The sequence below is a fragment of the Balaenoptera borealis genome (assembly GCF_965194805.1).
Source record: "Balaenoptera borealis genome assembly, chromosome: 18".
In the NCBI taxonomy this organism is placed as follows: domain Eukaryota; kingdom Metazoa; phylum Chordata; class Mammalia; order Artiodactyla; family Balaenopteridae; genus Balaenoptera; species Balaenoptera borealis.
Window position 1 is genome coordinate 69,200,813 of NC_138877.1, and position 22,234 is coordinate 69,223,046.

Consider the following 22,234-nt stretch of genomic DNA (forward strand, 5'->3'; position numbering starts at 1 on the left):
ATCCACGGATGTTAAAGGGCTTGCCATTATGTGGAGCAGTCTATTATGGTAAAGCTTTTTCAGTAAGCAATATATCTGGGAGATCTTTCCATATTCAGTACGTGCATATCTGTAAAGGGCTATATTCAAAGTTTAAAAAACTCATGATGTGTTTAAGTATTAACTTCCCTTACAAGCACTTTTTATTTATAATGTTTTCTGGTTACTTTGTCTCTTCATTTGATTAATAGAATTCCCTGGTTGTCCAGTGGTTAGGACTTGGCACTTTCACTGCCATGGCCTGGGTTCAATCCCTGGTCTGGGAACTAAGATCCCACAAGCTGCGCGGCACAGTTACACAGACTTCAGGGAAAAACAAACTTGATTCTGTGTATATTTGAATCTAATATTTTACAGTTGAAAATGTTTCGAAGAATTCTTGGTTATTGTGGCTTTATTTCTTGGAGACTAAGTCTACTTTCACTTCCACGTCAATTAGAATAAAAAAGAAGGTAGAATAAATTTAACGTTTAAAAATATTTCTAGATGTACTTCATGCAGTCACCTTTGAGTCTTAGAAATAAAATTCCAACTTACTGGCATTTCATTACTGTAATGTTTTCCTTTGTTTGGAAGCATTCTTGAGGTTTAGGTAGGTTTTATTCCTAAAAATTAACCTTGCAGTCATTTATTAACTGTTCATTGTATAGTTTATTATACTTGTTAAACCATGATCTCTTTTGATTTGATGTTTTCAGCAGCCATATAAAATATTAAGATGATATTATCTACTATTTATAATGCATGGGAAAACAGTGACTTGCCCAGAGAGGTGGCATAGCTGTTTGGAGCTTAAATTAGTGCCTTGTTTTTGGCTTCTAGAAGAGCTTTTACCTCCGTGAACTTAAATATATGCATTCAATAATATGCGTCTACTCCTTAATCATGAAAATAGATTAATCTGTTTCTGAAGATCAAATATTCTATGCAAAAACATTAATAAAGAGCATGTTTTACTGTTCCCAGATTTAGCTAATAAGATATATGTTAAATTTGAATTTCAGATAAACAGTGATTTTTTTTTTTTTTAAAGTAAAAGTATGTCCCATTCAGTATTTGGGATATATTTTTATTAAAATTAAAAACTCCAGTTTATTTCCCATTATTACAAATGGGAAAAAGCATAATGTTATATATTAACCCCAGACCTTTTACCAATTTCTTATAACAAAAATAAAGCACAGTAAAAATATCCATATATAAGTAACAGACTACATACTGGTTGCAAATGAAATAGCATTTCCTGATCAACAGACATGATAATATTAACAACAAACAGACGTTTGTAATAATACTTGTGGCTCTCCTACGTGCCACCGAAATCTAGACTATATTCCCTTTATTGATACTCATTGTCCCTCACAAAATTGGTACAATTGATTCTGATATTTTACCCAGTGTATTGGAAATGTAAGATGAGAATTTTTTCCTCAAGTCTTTAATAAAAATGTTCAGTTGAGTTTTGGAGTGGTAAATGTAAAATTTTCCTCCACTAATGTCAACCAAAAGAAGACTGTATTTGAGAGGTACATATGTTTTACGAGGTTGGAGTGTTAAAATCCAAGGGGTGTTGCGTGGAGAAAATGTTAATTGGGCACATATGCTATGGAGATGGCTCTGTAATTTTTCAAGTGGTATTATTGCTCTTTCAGGTTTTAGGTGATAAACATGGGAATGCCTTGTGGCTCAATGAAAGAGAGTGCTCAATTCAGCGAAGAAATCAGAAGGTGGTAGAGGAAGCACCAAGGTAAGAGCTTCTCCCAGGGAAACTTTATAGTAGTCTGATTTTTATGTATTTCATATATTTCTTTCCCATTTTATTAGCTAAAATTGCTTTACTAGTAATAGTAGAATCTATTAGTGTGTATATATTAAAAATTTTCCTCATTGAGGTGTAATTGACACATAATTATCTCTTGAACAGCACAGTTGTTAAAGGTGCCGACCCTCCATGCAATTGAAAATCCACGTACAGCTTTTAACGTAGGCCCTCTGTATATGTGGTTCCTCTGTATCTGCAGTCAACTGACCTTGGATCTTGTAGTTCTGTAATATTTAGTATTGAAAAGCGTAAGTGGATCCTCACAGTTCAAACCTGTGTTGTTCAGGGGTCAACTATATTAGTTTAAGGTTTACAATATTAACAATTCGATATTTGTATATATTGTGAAATCACCATAGGAAGTCTAATTAACATCCATCACCATATATAGTTACAGAATTTTTTTTTTTGTAATGAGAACTTTTAAGATCTACTCTCTTAGCAACTGTCAAGTAAGCAATACAGTATTATCATCTATAGTCACCATGCTGTACATTACATCTCCACGACTTATTTATAATTGGAAGTTTGTACCGTTTATGTCCCCCTCCCTCTCAACCGTCAATCTGATTTCTGCATCTATGAGCTTGTTTTTTTTTAAGATTCCACGTATAAGTGAGATCATACAGTGTTTGTCTTTCTCTGTCTGACTTATTTCAGTTAGCATAATGCCCTCAGAGTCCATCCATGTTGTCACAGATGGCGAGATTTCATTCCTTTTTTGTTTTTTGGGTTTTTTTTTTTTTGGCTGTGCAGCTTGTAGGATCTTAGTTCCTTGACCAGGGATCGAACCTGCACGCTTGGCAGTGAAAGCCCGGAGTCCTAACCACTGGCCTGCCAGGGGATTCCCAAGGTTTCATTCTTTTTTATGGTTGAATAATATTCCACTGCATGTGTGTGTGTGTGTGTGTGTGTGTGTGTGTGTGTGTGTGTGTGTGTGTGTATACATATATATAATACACATACATATATATATACCACATTGCTTCATCCATACAGCAGTGGACACTTAGGTTGTTTCCATGTCTTGGCTATTGTAAATAATGCTGCAGTGAACATAGGGGTGCATGTTTCTTTTCAAGTTTGTGTTTTTGTTTTCTTCGGATAAATACCCAGAAGTGGAATTGCTGGATCGTATGGTAGTTCTGTTTTTAACTTTTAAAGTAACTTCCATACTGTTTTCCAGAATGGCTGCACCAACTTACATTCCTACCAGCAGTGCACAAGGGTTCCCTTGTCTTCACATCCCTGCCAACACTTGTTATTTCTTGTCTTTCTGATAATAGCCATCCTAGCAGGTGTGAGGTGATATCTCATTGTGGTTTTGATGTACATTTCCCTGATGATCAGTGATGTTGAGCACCTTTTCATGTACCTGTTGGCGATCTGTGTGTTTTCTTTGGAAAAGTGTCTTTTTAGATCTTTTGCCCATTTTAGAATCAGATTTTTTTCCTGTTACTGGGTTGTATGAATTCTTTATGTATATTGAGTACTAACCCCTTATCAGACATATGATTTGCAAATATTTTCTTCTATTCAGTAGGTTACCTTTTCATTTTGTTGATAGTTTCCTTGGCTGTGTAGAAGGTTTTTAGTTTGAAGTGGTCTTAATGTATATTTCTATAATTAAGAATTTGCCACTTGATCTTTCTCAGTACTTCAGTGCATGAAAGTGAGAGAATACTTGAACAAGAAGTTGGGGTTTTATTAGAGGAAAAAGTGGGGTGATAACCCACTCTGACTCCCATAGTCTTCTAGGTAGCCTCGACCCTGTTGGTGTGTCTGAGCACGTGGAATTTCTGGGATACCTACCTTCTGGGCTCTCCGGTTGGCAAAAGTTTCATAAAGTTGATCCTGAATTTCCCGAGTTTATCCTACCATGAAGAGGCTTTTGGGGCATGGTTCTTAGAGATTCCTTGATTCATCAGAACTACTTTGGGCACTTCTCCAAGCCACCTGTCATGTGTTTGGTGTAGCAATTTCATGGAGCTTTGTTTCTACTTTGACGCTAGGTTGGTATTTATATATATTCTGGTTTCCTCTTAGTTCTTAAAAATCCCCAGTTGAGTGTTCATTGGTATTTTTAGTAACCAGACATTAAGGAATATAACCAATTGTAGCTTAATCAGCCTAGCCAGTGTGCCTTGAAAAAATGTGCGTGTGTGATTTCTGAAAAGATTAGGTCTGAATATGAGTGGATTTTTTAAATCACGGAGTATTGGTAAAAATCAAATCCTATATCTCCCTCAAATTATAGATTTAAATATCCAACAGTCTGCGCAACACCTACATTTTGATATCTAATGGGCATCTCAACCTTCATTTGTCCATCTTCATACCCTGATTTCCTCCCCCAAAACATGAACCTGTCAGAATCTTTCTCACCTTCACCATGTTGTGAAGAACAGCCCTTTGTGGCCTACATGGGGTGTAGCCCTTTATCTCTTGGCCCAGAACCAGGATGTAAGACGAATGGAAGAAGAGAACCAAAAGGAACGTTCTATGTCTTTAGGAAGAGTCTTTGAACCTGCCGGTGTTGTTGACTTGGCAGTGATCCGAAGTTAGGTACTTTTCTAGGGAGTCTGGGATATGTCTGTTTTCCCGAAGTAACCGTGTGCCCAGCTAGTTGAATGGAAAAAGGGGACGGGATGATGGTAGAACAGTAATAGTCTCTGACATACCACTTTTGCAGTCTTATGTTTTCTTATCTTCTTGCCTTAACATTTCCAATATAATTAACTTTCTCTTTTTATTCGAAATCCACTCAAGTCTTACCTGGGATAGAAATCTTTCACAGACTGGGGACCTTGAATCATGATTTTTATTTGTTTCCTTTCTTTCTCTAGAAATGTAAGTTTTTCATATGAACATCTCATCTATTAATTTAGAGAAAAATCCAAGGAAAACTTAAAGCAGTAGGAAAAAAAACTAGAACCGATGGTTAATAGTGACTTGATATGTATTTGTGTATTGTGAAATATTAAAATAAATGGAATATGCAGTTTTCAATTCCTGGAGTAAGAATCTCCCTCTGTGCTTTGAGTGCAGTGGTGAGCTTGCTTGCAGCTCTGAGTATCACTAGCAGAGTTTATGACAAGGGAAAGAATAAGACCAGACAGGACAAAAATAGTTTTACTCACCTGTGCTTGAGATTATCCAAATGTTACGATGTTAATCTTTAGTTGCATTTCCTTTTTTTTCTTTTTGGTTGCATTAATTTTGTCAGCCATTATTGTTGAAATGTCATCTATGCCTGTATTTGTTAGGTTAATGCAGAACTGTTATTTATAATAGGTAGATAAGATTCATAACATCCGAATCCAATGATGAATCCTAATGTCATCGACAGGGAGACAGTATGAAGTACACTTCCCACCTGTGAAGTATCCTTGCCTCACCCTCAGCCAGTCAAACCTGAATCTATTCAAGGCTCTAGATCTAATCAGCAGTTTACAAGAAATAGAAATGTAATATGGATGTTAAAAGACCTTGTGGACATTGCATGTAGAGGAATGAGACAGGAAAATGACCAGATCCTTGGCTTAAAAAAAGAAGAGGGCATTACAAGTTAAAAGAATCATAAAGATGTAAAAACCAGTCAAATGCAGTGGCTAGATCTTATTTGGATCCTGATTCAAAGATATTAGCTCTAAAAAGATATTTATGAGATAATCCAGGAAATTTGAATACTAACTGGATATTAAAGCTATTAAGGAGCTCTTGTTAATTTTAAAAGTGTGATTATGTTATAAAAGAGTACTTATAGAAACAGATATGGAAGTCTTTTTTATGGAAGAAGCGATACCTAATTTGGGATTTGTTTTAAAAAAAAAAAAAAAATGGAGAAGTTCCCTGATGGCCTAGTGGTTAGGATTCTGGGCTTTCACTGCTGTGGCCTGGGTTCAGTCCCCGGTCGGGGAACTGAGATCCCATAAGCTGCGTGGCACAGCCAAAAAAAAAAAAGGGGGGGGGTGGGGCTGGTAGAAAAGTGGACATGCAGCATAGACAAAACAAGAACAGCTATGTAGTAATAATTGTTACATATGGGAAGCAGGTATGTGCAAGTTCATTATACTCTTCCATAATAAAAAGTTCATGAAATGTCATCTAAATCTTACACATTTGAGAATAATTTTAATCCACAAATAGAAAAGTAGTCAGTGTTTTATTTCTCAGAGCCTTTTTTGCATAGAAGCAAAATATGTGAAAATGCAGAAATGATTTGATAATATTCTTTTCAGGGTTCATTGAAACCCTTTACTTGCCTGCTGGAAGGTGCTTTTTTATTGTGAAATAAAAGTTTTGAGGATTTATTAGATGTACAGTGGATTCTTGTTATTTGTGGTAGTTATGTTTTTTTTTAATTAATTAATTTATTTTTGGCTGTGTTGGGTCTTCATTGCTGCGTGCGGGCTTTCTCTAGTTGTGGCGAGCAGGGGCCACTCTTTGTTGCAGTGCACGGGCTTCTCATTGTGGTGGCTTCTCTTGTTGTGGAGCACAGGCTCTAGGCATGAGGACTTCAGTAGTTGTGGCACGTGGGCTCAGTAGTTGCGGCTCGCGGGCTGTAGAGCGCAGGCTCAGTAGTTGGGGCACATGGGTTTAGTTGCTCTGCGGCACGTGGGATCTTCCTGGACCAGAGCTTGAAATTGTGTCCCCTGCACTGGCAGGCGGATTCTTAACCACTGCACCACCAGGGAAGTCCTGTGGTAGTTATGTTTTATAAAGTCACTGTGAATACTGAATTAATAAATACTGAAGCATTGCTCCCAGGGGAGATACAGAATTAAGTTTCTGTGAGCCTCTGGTCAGAGCATTTTCATCAACCGATCAATACATAACCTTGTTTTGTATGTGTTTCTGTTGAAAGACACCTTATTTTAATATATACTATTGATTCATTAACATTGAACTCACCGTCTTGGCCAGCAGTGCTATAATGCTTGCCTGAAGGAAGCTCACCTAATACACGTTTTCTCCATAGGGCACGACTTCCAATCTTACTTGGAGAAATGAATACATATGTTAAATTTTACTCGTAGAAAACAACTACTTGTGCTAAAGTAACTGTATATTTTATAGATTGATTGAAGTTGCAGTGTAGTGTGGAAAGTTCAAATGTTTTATAAAAATATTAAGTTGATTTATTTAAATATGTTATGCTTAATAACACAATAAGCATACATTATAAGCATATGTAAAGCATATAATATGAAATCTTAAGTTGATACAGATGATCATATCTGAGTAAACGTTAAGAAAATTTTTATGTAATGCACACAAAAGGTTACTTAATTTTTGTTCAAAATGAAGGAAATTACTCTTTCTTGTTTGCAGCCTTTTTCTGGATTCTGAGACTCGAAGAGCAATGGGAGAACAAGCTGTAGCCCTTGCCAAAGCAGTAAATTATTCTTCTGCTGGAACCGTAGAATTCCTTGTGGACTCAAAAAAGAATTTTTATTTCTTGGAAATGAATACGAGACTCCAGGTAACAGAAACTCTGGTTTTCATTCCTCTTCACGCCTCTATACTTTTCCCTTCTTCACCACCCCTTTTTGTGTTATAAAAGCTAAAAATCAACTCCTTAAAGTGTTAAATATTTAGTTTTTATGCTTGTGCTAAGAAATCTGTTGTAAATGACAGGTAAGTATCAGGTTAATGGTCAGTGTCTAGCCCTTCTGCTTTGTTACTGTTAATACTTCATATTGGAAATTCCTTTTTTTTTTTTTTTCTTGAACTTTCTTGATGAAGTGCATTAGTTAGGGTTCATGTGCTGATAAGAGAAACTACTCTAGATATGATTAATAGAAAGGGATTAAGGGCTTACCAATCATTGGAAGGGATGGAGGAAGGAAGGGTATCTAGAGTGAACTTGCAGTAATGACTCTCAGAACTGTACCACCCAACCTGGCTTCTAGAGGAACTGACACCTCTGCCACAGTTATGAGGTTGAGAAATCAAGCGGCTGCCCCGGAACTTGACTTTAGGGACATGCTTCCTCAGTTTCAGTCAAGGTCTCTGGAAGCCACTGGTGCTGTAACTCACTAGTGGCTTTATTTCCTTCCTTCTTCCCCCTTTTCTTTGATTTAAATTGTAAACTAACACACACATACAGAACATTACATAGAATACAAATGTGTAGTTGAAAAAATTATTAAAAGCAAGAGTTCACGTAAGCCTCAGTAGGATCGGGAAGTACCAAAATGCCCAGCGCTTCTTACCCCCGCCCCTCAACTTCTTCCCCTTCTCAGTGATTCCGCCTCCATCTTCTTATTTACTATTCTGACTGAATTCTAAACATCTCCTTATATTTCTGGATAGTTCTTTCTTTTATTTATGCACACCTAGGAAATAGAATTAATTTTGCCTGTTTCTTATTTAAACTTTAAATCAGTGGGATCATATTGTATGATTTTTATATTTGGTTTCTTTTCTCAACATTGTGCTTATGAGATTATACCATGAGACTGATTTTCATTTACTGTGGCAGAATTTATGTATCTAGATGCATTTTGAGACCAATGGTAATACATATTTATAGTTTGTATAGGTATTAACCTCAGTAGTTTTTGCTCAAAACTTACGATACTCTTGCTTGAAATAACTTATTTAGCTTGTACTCTATTCTTGTGAACATCTTTAGAAATGGCAGAATTTTGCTTTTTAAAGATTAATTTGATTTTGATTAAAAATATGTCTTTATAATGAAAATGTCTAATTAGATAATTAGCTGGGAAATCATGTTTTTGATTAAAATGGAGACTATTATGTCATGATGAGACTAATAGCTTGTAATACGATTCTGAACGCAATTTGAAGTGACTACAGTATATTTTTATTTTATTCAAGGCACAATACTAGATGGTTTAGTTGGGGTACTTAACAGAATTTGCAAAATTAATAACCAGTGTTTGTTTAGGGCACTTTGTTACTACGTTCTAATTTTTTTTCAATCTATTTATTTTTTATTTGTTTCTGGCTCATTTATCTCAGCCTGTAAGTTTTTTTAAGTTTGACCCATGGTTGTTTTTGGTATAAGACTTCTGAAAGTTGATATTTATTATCAAATAATTCTGTGTAGGGAGTCTAAATCATTTAGGTACCTACGTTTATAGTTTGTTTCATGGATGGCTTGCCAGGAAATATTATGTTCAGTACCCTCAAAAAAGATTATAAATGAATTTCAGGAAAAAAATGAAATTCATAAAGAATTTTATCATATTAGATCTCATAGTACCTAATTTTATGCTGTTGAATAGCACTTTTATAATTTGTCTCCCATTTAATGTGTAACAGTATCTCTTTTCTCTCTTGCATTTGCTTCCAGTGGCAGTAATCTTGTCAGTTACCAGACAAATAAATTTTGTTTTTTTTAAGAAGCATCTGTGTGATGGAGGGATATTTGGTGGTGGAGGGTGAAACTGAATGGGAGCATGAAAAAAGGATCTTGGATTTCATAGTATTCAGAAAGACATTCTTAGATATTTCAATGACGTCTTTCTGATATTGTTTAAACAATTCAAATGTCCTTTTAATAGTAGATTTTCTGTTTCAAATTTCTTTGCTAACCTTAAATTATAATACTTAAGGCACATTCACCAAATTGTTTATCTTCTAAGATATATGTTATCTCTATTTAGTGTTTCAGTTTGAGCCTGGGGAGCTATAATTTTCTTTGTTTTTTTTTTTTTTCCTTGAGATTTCCTGATTGAACTGTCACTTTTTCAAGCTTTAGTACTTGTACATTTTTTCCTGGTAACAGAAATGTCAGTAGCATCTTCACTTTGCTAGATTTTCTTAAGAGCGATATTTGAAATAAATACTGTTTCTCCTTAAAGAGAAACACTGAGAAAGTCACCAGGTTTGGTGCATAAATACTGGTTTTGTTCTCAGTCTGGTCAGAATTTATGTATTAGGATTACCTATGCTATCCCCATATATGTTTGTTTTTAAAGTCATTGTTTGCTTTTGCTGAAAGATAAAATTCAAATGCTTTTGCATTACAAGTCCCTTTTCTCTGTGGCCTTAATCTCTCCTTTCTTTTCCCTGAATTCAGTTTGACCTCTGTGTGCCTTTTATCATGTTACCCCTTTGCTTGGAATGGTCTCTGTTCATTTCTTCTAGTAGGAGTGCACATATGTATCCCCCCATGCTCACCTGTTTCCTTCTGTCTTCATTTGAAAGATGGATAGATAGATGGATACTTTACCAAAAAATACAATTTTATTAAAATGTTACTTTAATGAAATAAATGATATGTAATTTTGCTTGAATAACTTTAGTTTCCTACTTTATTGAGTTGAAATACTAAGAATTGGTAATACTTGGTTAAAAGAAAATCTAAATTGTTCAGAAGAGTATACATTGGAAAAACAACTTCCCATACCACATTTTTGTTACCACAACCATGTATTTTTCCTGTAGAGGCAACCTTTTGTTTTACTTAAAAATATATCTTTTGTAGTATTCCATACCTAATTTAAAGCATTATCTGCTTCATTTTTGTGATTTTTAATATTCAGTCGTATGGATGTACAGTCATATAATTCCATTAGTTTCCTAGTGATAATTTTTGCAGTATTCTGCTCTAGCAAATAGTGCAATTATTGAAAGACCCTATACGTCATCATTTTGCACATGTGAAAGTAGAATTGCCTGGAAAGTGATATGTCCTTTTATAATTTAGTGAAGTATTATCAAGTTGCCTTTTATAGAAGAACTTGCCTGGCCAAAAGGCAAGTTTTGCCTTTGGATCTTTGTATGGTAGTGGAAAATGTGTCACATTTTCATTTTTCTTATTATGAGTGAGGATGAATTTTTCTTCATAGATTCCTTTACATTTCCTGTGCCCTTTGGGTTTTCTTATTGACTTATAGATGTTTTTATTTTTTCAGGAAGTTAGCCATTTGTGATATCATCAGGAAGCACTGCTCGATGAATATTTTCCCATTTTTAAAGAGTGAGGGCTTTCCAACCAAAGACCTCTGGCACCTGATTAATTGATAACAGCTTTAAAGATAGAGTGCTAGAGTGAAAGTCTTATCTTTCCCCAGAGCCATTTGTTGACATTCCAGATTGGTAAATAGAGGCCTTCCCCCTCTCTCCCCAGAAGGATTTGTTTACTTCTCAGAGCAAGTTTGCTCTCTCTCCAGAGATGAAGAAGGGCAGACATGCCAGGAACTCTTTTTTAAAAAAAATTTATTTATTTATTTATTTATATTTGGCTGTGTTGGGTCTTCGTTGCTGTGCATGGGCTTTCTCTCGTTGTGGTGAATGGGGGCTACTCTTTGTTGCGGTGCGTGGGCTTCTCATTGCGGTGGCTTCTCTTTGTTGCGGAACATGAGCTGTAGGCGCACAGGCTCAGTAGTTGTGGCTCACGGGCTTAGTTGCTCCGTGGCATGTGGGATCTTCCTGGACCAGGGCTCGAACCCGTCTCCCCTACATTGACAGGCAGATTCTTACTCACTGCGCCACCAGGGAAGTCCCCAGCAACTCTTATATAAGCTCTGAGATAAATATTTTTGGGGTTCCGCCCCTGTGATAGGTGCACAACCCCCTGCACGCACAGGGACGTTAGACCCATGGGGAATTGGGGTGTGAGAAATGGTGTGAAAGTGCTCTGTGAGTAAACAGTTGCTTCCTTCTCCAGTCCGGAAACTGTGTTTGTTTCATGGCAGGATTAACAAATGAAATGTAGATATACAATATACAGATATGGTTTGTGGCTACTTTTGTCTCACCTGTTGCCTGTCTTTTTGACTTCGTATATGTTTTTTCTTCCTAGGGAGAAAATTTTATTTTTAAATTTTGCAGTTGAATTTCTAAATCTCTTTATCATTTCTGATGTTGTGATATACTTAGACTTTTCCTATTCAATTATAATTGAAACATTTTTCTTCCATGGTTTCTTTTAGTACTAATTTCATCTTCCTTGGTGAAATTTTCACTTCATCTGGAATTTATTTTATTTTATTGTTTTCAAATGGCTACCCGTTTGTCACAGCCATTATTGAATAATCATTCTTTTCAACATTAATTAGAAGTCATTTTCATTATGTACTAAATTCTCATATGTATGCAGATGTTTACTATTTTCTTTTTTTAACCTTTCTGTTTATTCACGTGCTGGTACCACACTATTTTAGATGTTATATCTTTTTATTATAATACAGCATCCAGTAGGAATAGTCTTTCTTATTACTCTTACTTTTCCATGTGAAGTTTTTGGGTTTTTTTTTTTTTTAACATCTTTGTTGGAGTATAATTGCTTTACAGTGGTGTGTTAGTTTCTGCTTTATATCAAAGTGAATCAGCTATACATATACATATATCCCCATATCTCCTCCCTCTTGCGTCTCCCTCCCACTCTTCCTATCCTACCCCTCTAGGTGATCACAAAGCACTGAGCTGATGTCCCTGTGTTATGCGGCTGCTTCCCACTAGCTATCTGTTTTACATTTGGTGGTATATATATATGTCCATGCCACTCTCTCACTTTGTCCCAGCTTACCCTTCCCCCTCCCCATATCGTCAACTCCATTCTCTAGTAGTTCTGCATCTTTATTCCCGTCTTGCCCCTAGGTTCTTCATGACCATTTTTTTTTTCCTTAGGTTCCATATATATGTGTTAGCATATGGTATTTGTTTTTCTCTTTCTGACTTACTTCACTCTGTATGACAGACTCTAGGTCCATCCACCTCACTATACAAATAACTCAATTTCATTCCTTTTTATGGCTGAGTAATATTCCATTGTATATATGTGCCACATCTTCTTTATCCATTCATCTGTTGATGGACACTTAGGTTGCTTCCATGTCCTGGCTACTGTAAATAGAGCTGAAATGAACATTGTGGTACATGACTCTTTTTGAATTATGGTTTTCTCAGGGTATATGCCCAGTAGTGGTATTGCTGGGTTGTATGGTAGTTCCAGTTTTAGTTTTTTAAGGAACCTCCATACTGTTCTCTATAGTGGCTGTATCAATTTACATTCCCACCAGCAGTGCAAGAGGGTTCCCTTTTCTCCACACCCTCTCCAGCATTTATTGTTTGTAGATTTTTTGATGATGGCCATTCTGACCGGTGTGAGATGATATCTCATTGTAGTTTTGATTTGCATTTCTCTAATGATTAATGATGTTAAGCGTTCTTTCATGTGTTTGTTGGCAATCTGTGTATCTTCTTTGGAGAAATGTCTGTTGAGGTCTTCTGCCCATTTTTGGATTGGGTTGTTTGTTTTTTTGATATTGAGCTGCATGAGCTGCTTGTAAATTTTGGAGATTAATCCTTTGTCAGTTGCTTCATTTGCAAATATTTTCTCCCATTCTGAGGGTTGTCTTTTGGTCTTGTTTATGGTTTCCTTTGCTGTGCAAAAGCTTTTAAGTTTCATTAGGTCCCATTTGTTTATTTTTGTTTTTATTTCCATTACTCTAGGGGGTGGGTCAAAAAGGATCCTGCTGTGATTTATGTCATGGAGTGTTCTGCCTATGTTTTCCTCTAAGAGTTTTATAGTGTCTGGCCTTACATTTAGGTCTTTAATCCGTTTTGAGTTCATTTTTGTGTATGGTGTTAGGGAGTGTTCTAATTTCATTCCTTTACATGTAGCTGTCCAGTTTTCCCAGCATCACTTATGGAAGAGGCTGTCTTTTCTCCATTGTATATTCTTGCCTCCTTTATCAAAGGTAAGGTGATCATAGGTGTATGGGTTTACCTCTGGGCTTTCTATCCTGTTCCATTGATCTATATTTCTGTTTTTGTGCCAGTACCATACTGTCTTGATTACTGCAGCTTTGTAGTACAGTCTGAAGTCAGGGAGCCTGATTCCTCCAGCTCTGTTTTTCTTCCTCAAGAGTGCTTTGGCTATTTGGGGTCGTTTGTGTTTCCATACAAATTGTGAGGTTTTTTGTTCTAGTTCTGTGAAAAATGCCAGTGGTAGTTTGATAGGGGTTGCATTGAATCTGTAGATTGCTTTGGGTAGTATAGTCATTTTCACACTGTTGATTCTTCCAATCCAAGAACATGGTATATGTCTCCATCTATTTGTATCATCTTTAATTTCTTTCATCGGTGTCTTATAATTTTCTGCATACAGGTCTTTTGTCTCCTTAAGTAGATTTATTCCTAGCTTTTTATTCTTTTTGTTGCAGTGGTAAATGGGAGTGTTTTCTTAATTTCACTTTCAGATTTTTCATCATTAGTGTATAGGAATGCAAGAGATTTCTGTGCATTAATTTTGTATCCTGCTACTTTACCAAATTCATTGATTAGGTCTAGTAGTTTTCTGGTAGCATCTTTAGGATTCTCTATGTATAGCATCATGTCATCTGCAAACAGTGACAGCTTTACCTCTTCTTTTCCGATTTGGATTCCTTTTATTTCTTTTTCTTTTCTGATTGCTGTGGCTAAAACTTCCAAAACGATGTTGAATAATAGTGGTGAGAGTGGGCAACCTTGTGTTGTTACTGATCTTAGTGGAAATGGTTTCAGTTTTTCACCACTGAGGACGATGTTGGCTGTGGGTTTGTCATATATGGCCTTTATTATGTTGAGGAAAGTTCCCTCTATGTCTACTTTCTGGAGGGTTTTTATCATAAATGGGTGTTGAATTTTGTCGAAAGCTTTCTCTGCATCTATTGAGATGATCATATGGTTTTGTTTTTTTTTTTTAAGTGATTATTATTATTTTTTTAAAAAATTTTATTTATTTATTTATTTATGGCTGTGTTGGGTCTTCGTTTCTGTGTGAGGGCTTTCTCTAGTTGCGGCAAGTGGGGGCTACTCTTCATCGCGGTGTGCGGGCCTCTCGTTATCACGGCCTCTCTTGTTGCGGAGCACAGGCTCCAGACGCGCAGGCTCAGTAATTGTGGCTCACGGGCCTAGTTGCTCCGTGGCATGTGGGATCTTCCCAGACCAGGGCTCGAACCCGTGTCCCCTGCATTGGCAGGCAGACTCTCAACCACTGCGCCACCAGGGAAGTCCGATCATATGGTTTTTCTCCTTCAATTTGTTAATATGGTGTATCACATTGATTGATTTGCGTATATTGAAGAATCCTTGCATTCCTGGGATAAACCACACTTGATCATGGTGTATGATCCTTTTAATGTGCTGTTGAATTCTGTTTGCCAGTATTTTGTTGAGGATTTTTGCATCTGTGTTCATCAGTGATACTGGCCTGTAGTTTTCTTTCTTTGTGACATCTTTGTCTGGTTTTGGTATCAGGGTGATAGTGGCCTCGTAGAATGAGTTTGGGAGTGTTCCTCCCTCTGCTATATTTTGGAAGAGTTTGAGAAGGATAGGTGTTAGATCTTCTCTAAATGTTTGATAGAATTTGCCTCTGAAGCCATCTGGTCCTGGGCTTTTGTTTGTTGGAAGATTTTTAATCACAGTTTCAATTTCAGTGCTTGTGATTGGTCTGTTCATATTTTCTGTTTCTTCCTGGTTCAGTCTTGGAAGGTTGTGCATTTCTAAGAATTTGTCCATTTCTTCCAGGTTGTCCATTTTATTGGCATATAGTTGCTTGTAGTACTCTCTCATGATCCTTTGTATTTCTGCAGTGTCAGTTGTTATTTCTCCTTTTTCATTTCTAATTCTATTGATTTGAGTCTTCTCCCTTTTTTTCTTGATGAGTCTGGCTAACGGTGTATCAATTTTGTTTATCTTCTCAAAGAACCAGCTTTTAGTTTTATTGATCTTTTGCCTTCATTTCTTTTTCATTTATTTCTGATCTAATCTTTATGATTTCTTTCCTTCTGCTAACTTTGGGGGTTTTTTTTTTCTTTCTGTAATTGCTTTAGGTGTAAGGTTAGGTTGTTTATTTGAGATGTTTCTTGTTTCTTAAGGTAGGATTGTATTGCTATAAACTTCCCTCTTAGAACTGCTTTTGCTGCATCCCATAGGTTTTGGGTCGTCGTGTTTTCATTGTCATTTGTTTCTAGGTATTTTTTGATTTCCTCTTTGATTTCTTCAGTGATCTCTTGGTTATTTAGTAGTGTATTGTTTAGACTCCATGTGTTTGTATTTTTTACACATTTTTTCCTGTAATTGATATCTAGTCTCATAGTGTTGTGGTCTGAAAAGATACTTGATATGATTTCAATTTTCTTAAATTTACCAAGGCTTGATTTTTGACCCAAGATATGATCTATCCTGGAGAATGTTCCATGAGCACCTGAGAAGAAAGTGTATTCTGTTGTTTCTGGATGGAATGTCCTATAAATATCAATTAAGTCCATCTTGTTTAATGTATTATTTAAAGCTTGTGTTTCCTTATTTATTTTCATTTTGGATGATCTATGCCTTGGTGAAAGTGGGGTGTTAAAGTCTCCTACTATGATTGTGTTACTGTCGATTTCCCCTTTTATGGCTGTTAGTATTTGCCTTATGTATTGATGTGCTCCTATGTTGGGTGCAGAAATATTTACAATTGTTATATCTTCTTCTTGGATTGATCCCTTGGTCATTATGTAGTTTCCTTCTTTGTCTCTTGTAATAGTCTTTGTTTTAAAGTCTGTTTTGTCTGATATGAGAATTGCTACTCCCGCTTTCTTGTGATTTCCATTTGCATGGAATATCTTTTTCCATCCCCTCACTTTCAGTCTGTATGTGTCCCTAGGTCTGAAGTGGGGTCTCTTGTAGACAGCATATATACGGGTCTTGTTTTTGTATCCATTCAGCCAGCCTGTGTCTTTTGGTTGGAGCATTTAATCCATTTACATTTAGGGTAATTATCAATATGTATGTTCTTATTACCATTTTCTTAATTGTTTTGGGTTTGTTATTGTAGGTCTTTTCCTTCTCTTGTGTTTCCTGCCTAGAGAACTTCCTTTAGCATTTGTTGTAAAGCTGGTTTGGTGGTGCTGAACTCTCTCAGCTTTTGCTTGTCTGTAAAGGTTTTAATTTCTCTGTCAAATCTGAATGAGATCCTTGCTGGGTAGAGTAATCTTGGTTGTAGGTTTTTCCCCTTCATCACTTTAAATATGTCCTGCCACTCCCTTCTGGCTTGGAGAGTTTCTGCTGAAAAATCAGCTGTTAACCTTATGGGGATTCCGTTGTATGTTATTTGTTGCTTTTCCCTTGCTGCTTTTAATATTTTTTCTTTGTACTTAATTTTTGATAGTTTGATTAATATGTGTCTTGGCGTGTTTATCCTTGGATTTATCCTGTATGGGTCTCTCTGTGCTTCCTGGACTTGATTAACTATTTCCTTTCCCATGTTAGGGAAGTTTTCAACTATAATCTCTTCAAATATTTTCTCAGTCCCTTTCTTTTTCTGTTCTTCTTCTGGGACCCCTATAATTCGAATGTTGGTGCGTTTAATGTTGTCCCAGAGGTGTCTGAGACTGTCCTCAATTCTTTTCATTTTTTTTTCCTTTATTCTACTCTACAGTAGTTATTTCCACTATTTTATCTTCCAGGTCACTTATCCGTTCTTCTGCCTCAGTTATTCTGCTATTGATTCCTTCTAGAGAATTTTTAATTTCGTTTACTGTGTTGTTCATCATTGTTTATTTGCTCTTTAGTTCTTCTAGGTCCTTGTTAAACATTTCTTGTATTTTCTCCATTCTATTTCCAAGATTTTGGATCATCTTTACCATCATTACTCTGAATTCTTTTCAGGTAGACTGCCTATTTCCTCTTCATTTGTTTGGTCTGGTCGGTTTATACCTTGTTCCTTCATCTGCTGTGTATTTCTCTGTCTTCTCATTTTGCTTAACTTACTGTGTTTGGGGTCTCCTTTTCACAGGCTGCAGGTTCGTAGTTCCCGTTGTTTTTGGTGTCTGCCCCCAGTGGGTAAGGTTGGTTCAATGGGTTGTGTAGGCTTCCTGGTGGAGGGGCCTGGTGCCTGTGTTCTGGTGGATGAGGCTGGATCTTGTCTTTCTGGTGGGCAGGACCGCATCTGGTGGTGTGTTTGTGGGTGTCTCTGACCTTATTATTATTTTAGGCAGCCTCTCTGCTAATGGGTGGGGTATAATTCCTGTCTTGCTAGTTGTTTGGCATGGAGTGTCCAGTGCTGGAGCTTACTGGTCGTTGAGTGGCGCTGGCTCTTAACATTGAGATGGAGGTCTCTGGGAGAACTTTCACTGGTTGATATTATGTGGGGCCGGGAGGTCTCTGGTGGACAAACGTCCTGAACTCGGCTCTCCCACCTAAGAGGCTCAGGCCTGACACCTGGTGGGAGCACCAAGACTCTGTCAGACACACGGCCATGTACGTGCGGAGTTTCTGGCCTTTTGGGAAGTCTGAGGTCTTCTGCCAGTGTTCAGTAGGTGTTCTGTAGAAGTTGTTCCACATGTAGTTATATTTTTGATGTATTTGTGGGGAGGAACCTGATCTCCAGATCTTACTCCTCCGCCATCTTGAAGGTCCTCTCCTGTTTTTATTTTCTTAATGATGTCATTTGAAGCACAAAAATTTTTAATTTTGATGAAGCCCAATTTACCAAGTTTTTAACTTATGGATTGTGCTTTTGATGTAGTTCCTGAGAAATCTTTGCCTGACCTAAGGTCGCAGTTTTTTTCTAAGTTTTCTTTTAGAATTTTGCGTATATAATTCTGGATTGGAAATAATTTTTCATTAACTTTTTGAAGGCCTTATATTGCTTTCTTTTAATTTCTATTCTTGATATTGAGATGCATCCGATTATTGATCATTTAAAATTTTTCTCTCCTTCTAAAGGCTTGTAAGATCTCCTCTTTGTCCCTAGTTGTGGTCAAAATTCGTAATTATCTACCAATTACTACTGATAAGGAAAGAACTGGCCCTTTTATCTTTTAATTTATTAACATTATAGACTCTTCTGATACATTTCCTTTACATTCCTGGAATATATTTTAATTAGACATCGTGATTTTCCTTTTGGTATTTTGCTGGATTTTGTGAATATAAATATTTCGATTTTTATTTCTTTTTAAAATACTGTCTTTACCAGATTTGAGTAGTAAAGTTACATGTATTTTTTCGAAGCTAACTGTGGGAGTATTCTTTTTCTGGGGTTTAGTTAATAATAGGCATTATCTGTTCTTTAAAAATTCAGACTTAGATGTGAATCCATTTGATGCTGGTATCATTCTCAGTGGCAGGCCTTTAAAGATCTTTCTAGACCCTTCTGTGATAGACTTTCAGTATTTTATGAGGTAATATCTATTAAAAAATCAAGGTTATTAACTTGCCCAAGGTCACAAAAAAAAGCAAAAGAAAAACCAATGTTATTGAAGGTTATTGATTGTTTTATTCACTTCCTCTATATCTTTTGTCTCTTTTTTTAAAAATTGGATCTATTTTATTTAGAAAGAAATGCAAGGATATCTTAGATATATAAAGTTTTTCATAATTTATTAAAAAATAAGATTTTATTTTTTAGAGCAGTTTTAGTTTTACCGAAAAATGAGTAGTAAGTACAGTCAGCTCCCATATACCCCTTTGCTCACTCCACCTTCCACCCCCAACTGCCAATTTTCCCTATTATTAACATCTTGCATTAATATGGTATTGTTAACAAAGGCTCATAGTTTACATTAGGGTTTACTCTTTGGATTGCACAGTCTATGGGTTGTGACACGTATAACTGCATGTGTCCTCATTACAGAATCATGCAGAGTAGTTTCACTGCCCTAAAAATTCTTGCACCATGACATCCTTGCATTTCTTTTCTTGATTCTTTCCCTGTTTGTTTCCTTTCCTTTTTCATTTTTCTTTTCCTCTTTCCCTTCCTCCATTTGTCTGTCTTTCTCTCTTTTCTTCATGGTGATTTTCAAACATATAAAAGTACTCAAGAATAGTGAGAGCTGGGACTTCCCTGGTGGTACAGTGGTTAAGAAGCCACCTGCCAATGCAGGGGACACGGGTTCAAGCCCTGGTCTGGGAGGATCGCACATGCCGCAGAGCAACTAAGCCTGTGCTGAGCCTGTGCTTTAGAGCCTGCGAGCCACAACTACTGAGCCTGCGTGCCACAACTACTGAAGCCTGCACGCCTAGAGCCCGTGCTCCGCAACAAGAGAAGCCACTGCAATGAGAAGCCTGCACACCGCAACGAAGAGTAGTCCCCACTCGCCGCAAGTAGAGAAAGCCTGCGTGCAGCAACGAAGACCTAACACAGCCCAAAATAAATAAATACGTTAAAAAAAAAAAAATAAAGAATAGCGAGAGTGGTATGGTAAAGGCCCCTGAATCTGTTACCTCACTTCATGTTTACTTGGCCAGTATTGTTTCCTGTATGTATGCCTCCTTTTCCTTGCTTTTACTCCTTATAGCTGGAGTATTTTAACACAAATGTCAGACATTAAATAATTTCATCCATAACTACTTCAGTATACATCTCTCAGTTTTCCTTGCACTTGTAATAATGTTTACATATATATCTACAAAGTAATTTAATATGTACAGTATAGGTTTATTACTGTTTGCCTGTGTGTTTTTTTTTTTTTTTTGCTGATATTTTCCATTTATTACTGCAGTAGACAGTTGCTCTGAAAGTGCAGCACTGACTCACTCTTGTCACAGCTTCTGCACCTCCACTGGCAAATACTTGGAAATTCATTCTTGGAGCATCATGGACCACAAGCTTCTCTCTGGGTGGGAAATTACTGTCACTGCCGGTGTCACAGGGAAAATACACACACATGCATGTAAATAGAGGGATGAGAACAGCCCTGGAGAGGAGTGGGGACCAGTTTCTGAGGGGTCCTGGAAACAGCCTGCCTGTGCAAAGGGGACAGTGACACCCCACCTCCCAGCAGCAACCTAACCTGTCTGCTAGGTGGGCCCTGGTGCACCTTTTCCCCTTCGTCTCTAGAATTGGTGATACCATAACCATAACTGTGTCCTATCTCAGTGTAGCAGAGGCGCATGGAGTCAAAAAGAATTGAAAAGGCCTCGCAAGCTAACGTGGAAAACGGGTGGTTTGGAAAAACTGACTCTTCAATCTCCGATTTAAAGCTGTTAGGCAGAAGAGCTGGAGAGCTCTGGGGGTAAGATGCTGCCTAGCAGAAATAACTCTTGTTCTAGCCAGCATATAGTTGATGGGAAAAAAATAACTTTTGAATACTGCAAAGACAAAGGTGGGGGTGGGGCATGAGCGGCTCTCGAAAACACAAGAGGTTAAAAAATCTGAACAAATGAGATCAGAAAAAAAAAAAGTAAACACAAATACGGACAATACACCTACCCACTCGGCTCGACGAAACCCTCACTCATGAACACGTTATACACTCACACACTAATCATAGTCAGGCAGATGCCCAAAGGAGGGCAAATCCAAACGTCTGCTCTCTTTGGAATTTTCATGGCAAACTGAGTTTAGGCAAAAGTGAAGACCTCCCTGGGTCTAAACTCCGAAGGCAACCTTTGCTCCCCATTTTAGCCAGTGTTGCTCCTATACTTGTCTGAGCCCTTCCCAACTATCTGGGCACTAGAATTTATTCTTCATATTCCTGGAGTTTAAATCACTGCTACATCTTACCTGATCTAACTTCACCTGTAATGGAAGCACCTCCCTTTTGGCTCTATACTCCCCTTTTCTTTTAGGAAAAAACATCCCAAGACAGTGGTAGTAGAGGGTGTTCAGGAGTTGGAAGGTAGGAAGAGAGTAATATAAATACAGTAAGGAAATGGCTTACTGTTTGCCTTTTATCATGACATAATATCTTTATCTTGTTTAAGGGGTTTAATCTTAAATTCCACCCTGACTCATGTTGCATTTCCTACTTTTTTTTTTTATTAAAAAATTTTTTTTGAATTTTATTTTATTTTTTTATACAGCAGGTTCTTATTAGTTATCTATATTATACATATTAGTGTATATATGTCAATCCCAGTTAAAAATTTTTTTGACTTTATTTTTTATTAAAAAATTTTTTAAAAATTGAAATGTAGCTGATTTACAATGTCATGTTAGTTTCAGATGTACAGCACAGTGATTCAGTTTTTTATTTATATATATGTATATATACATATATATATATATGTATGTTTTTTCAGATTTTTAAAAAAAATTTATTTATTTATTTTATTTATGGCTGTGTTGGGTCTTCGTTTCTGTGCGAGGGCCTTCTCCAGCTGTGGCAAGTGGGGCCACTCTTCATTGCGGTGCGTGGGCCTCTCACCATTGCGGCCTCTCTTGTTGCGGAGCACAGGCTCCAGACGCGCAGGCTCAGTAATTGTGGCTCACGGGCCCAGTTGCTCCGCGGCATGTGGGATCTTCCCAGACCAGGGCTCGAACCCGTATCCCCTGCATTGGCAGGCAGACTCTCAACCACTGCGCCACCAGGGAAACCCCAGATTCTTTTCCTTATAGATTATTACAGAATATTGAGTATAGTTCTCTGTGCTGTACAATAGGTCCTTGTAGTTTACCTGTTTTATATATAGTAGTGT

The 22,234-nt window shown here is 36.9% G+C and overlaps 1 protein-coding gene across 2 annotated transcripts in view; it reads left to right on the top strand.

Moving 5' to 3' along the window:
• Positions 1-22,234, top strand: part of PCCA (propionyl-CoA carboxylase subunit alpha) — a 369,304-nt gene that overhangs the window by 137,686 nt on the left and 209,384 nt on the right. For both annotated transcript variants that reach the window (XM_082366113.1, XM_082366112.1), the window contains exons 11-12: positions 1,692-1,786; positions 7,196-7,346. In XM_082366113.1, coding sequence (XP_082222239.1) covers positions 1,692-1,786; positions 7,196-7,346 — 246 coding nt within the window. The remainder of the gene's footprint in view (positions 1-1,691; positions 1,787-7,195; positions 7,347-22,234) is intronic.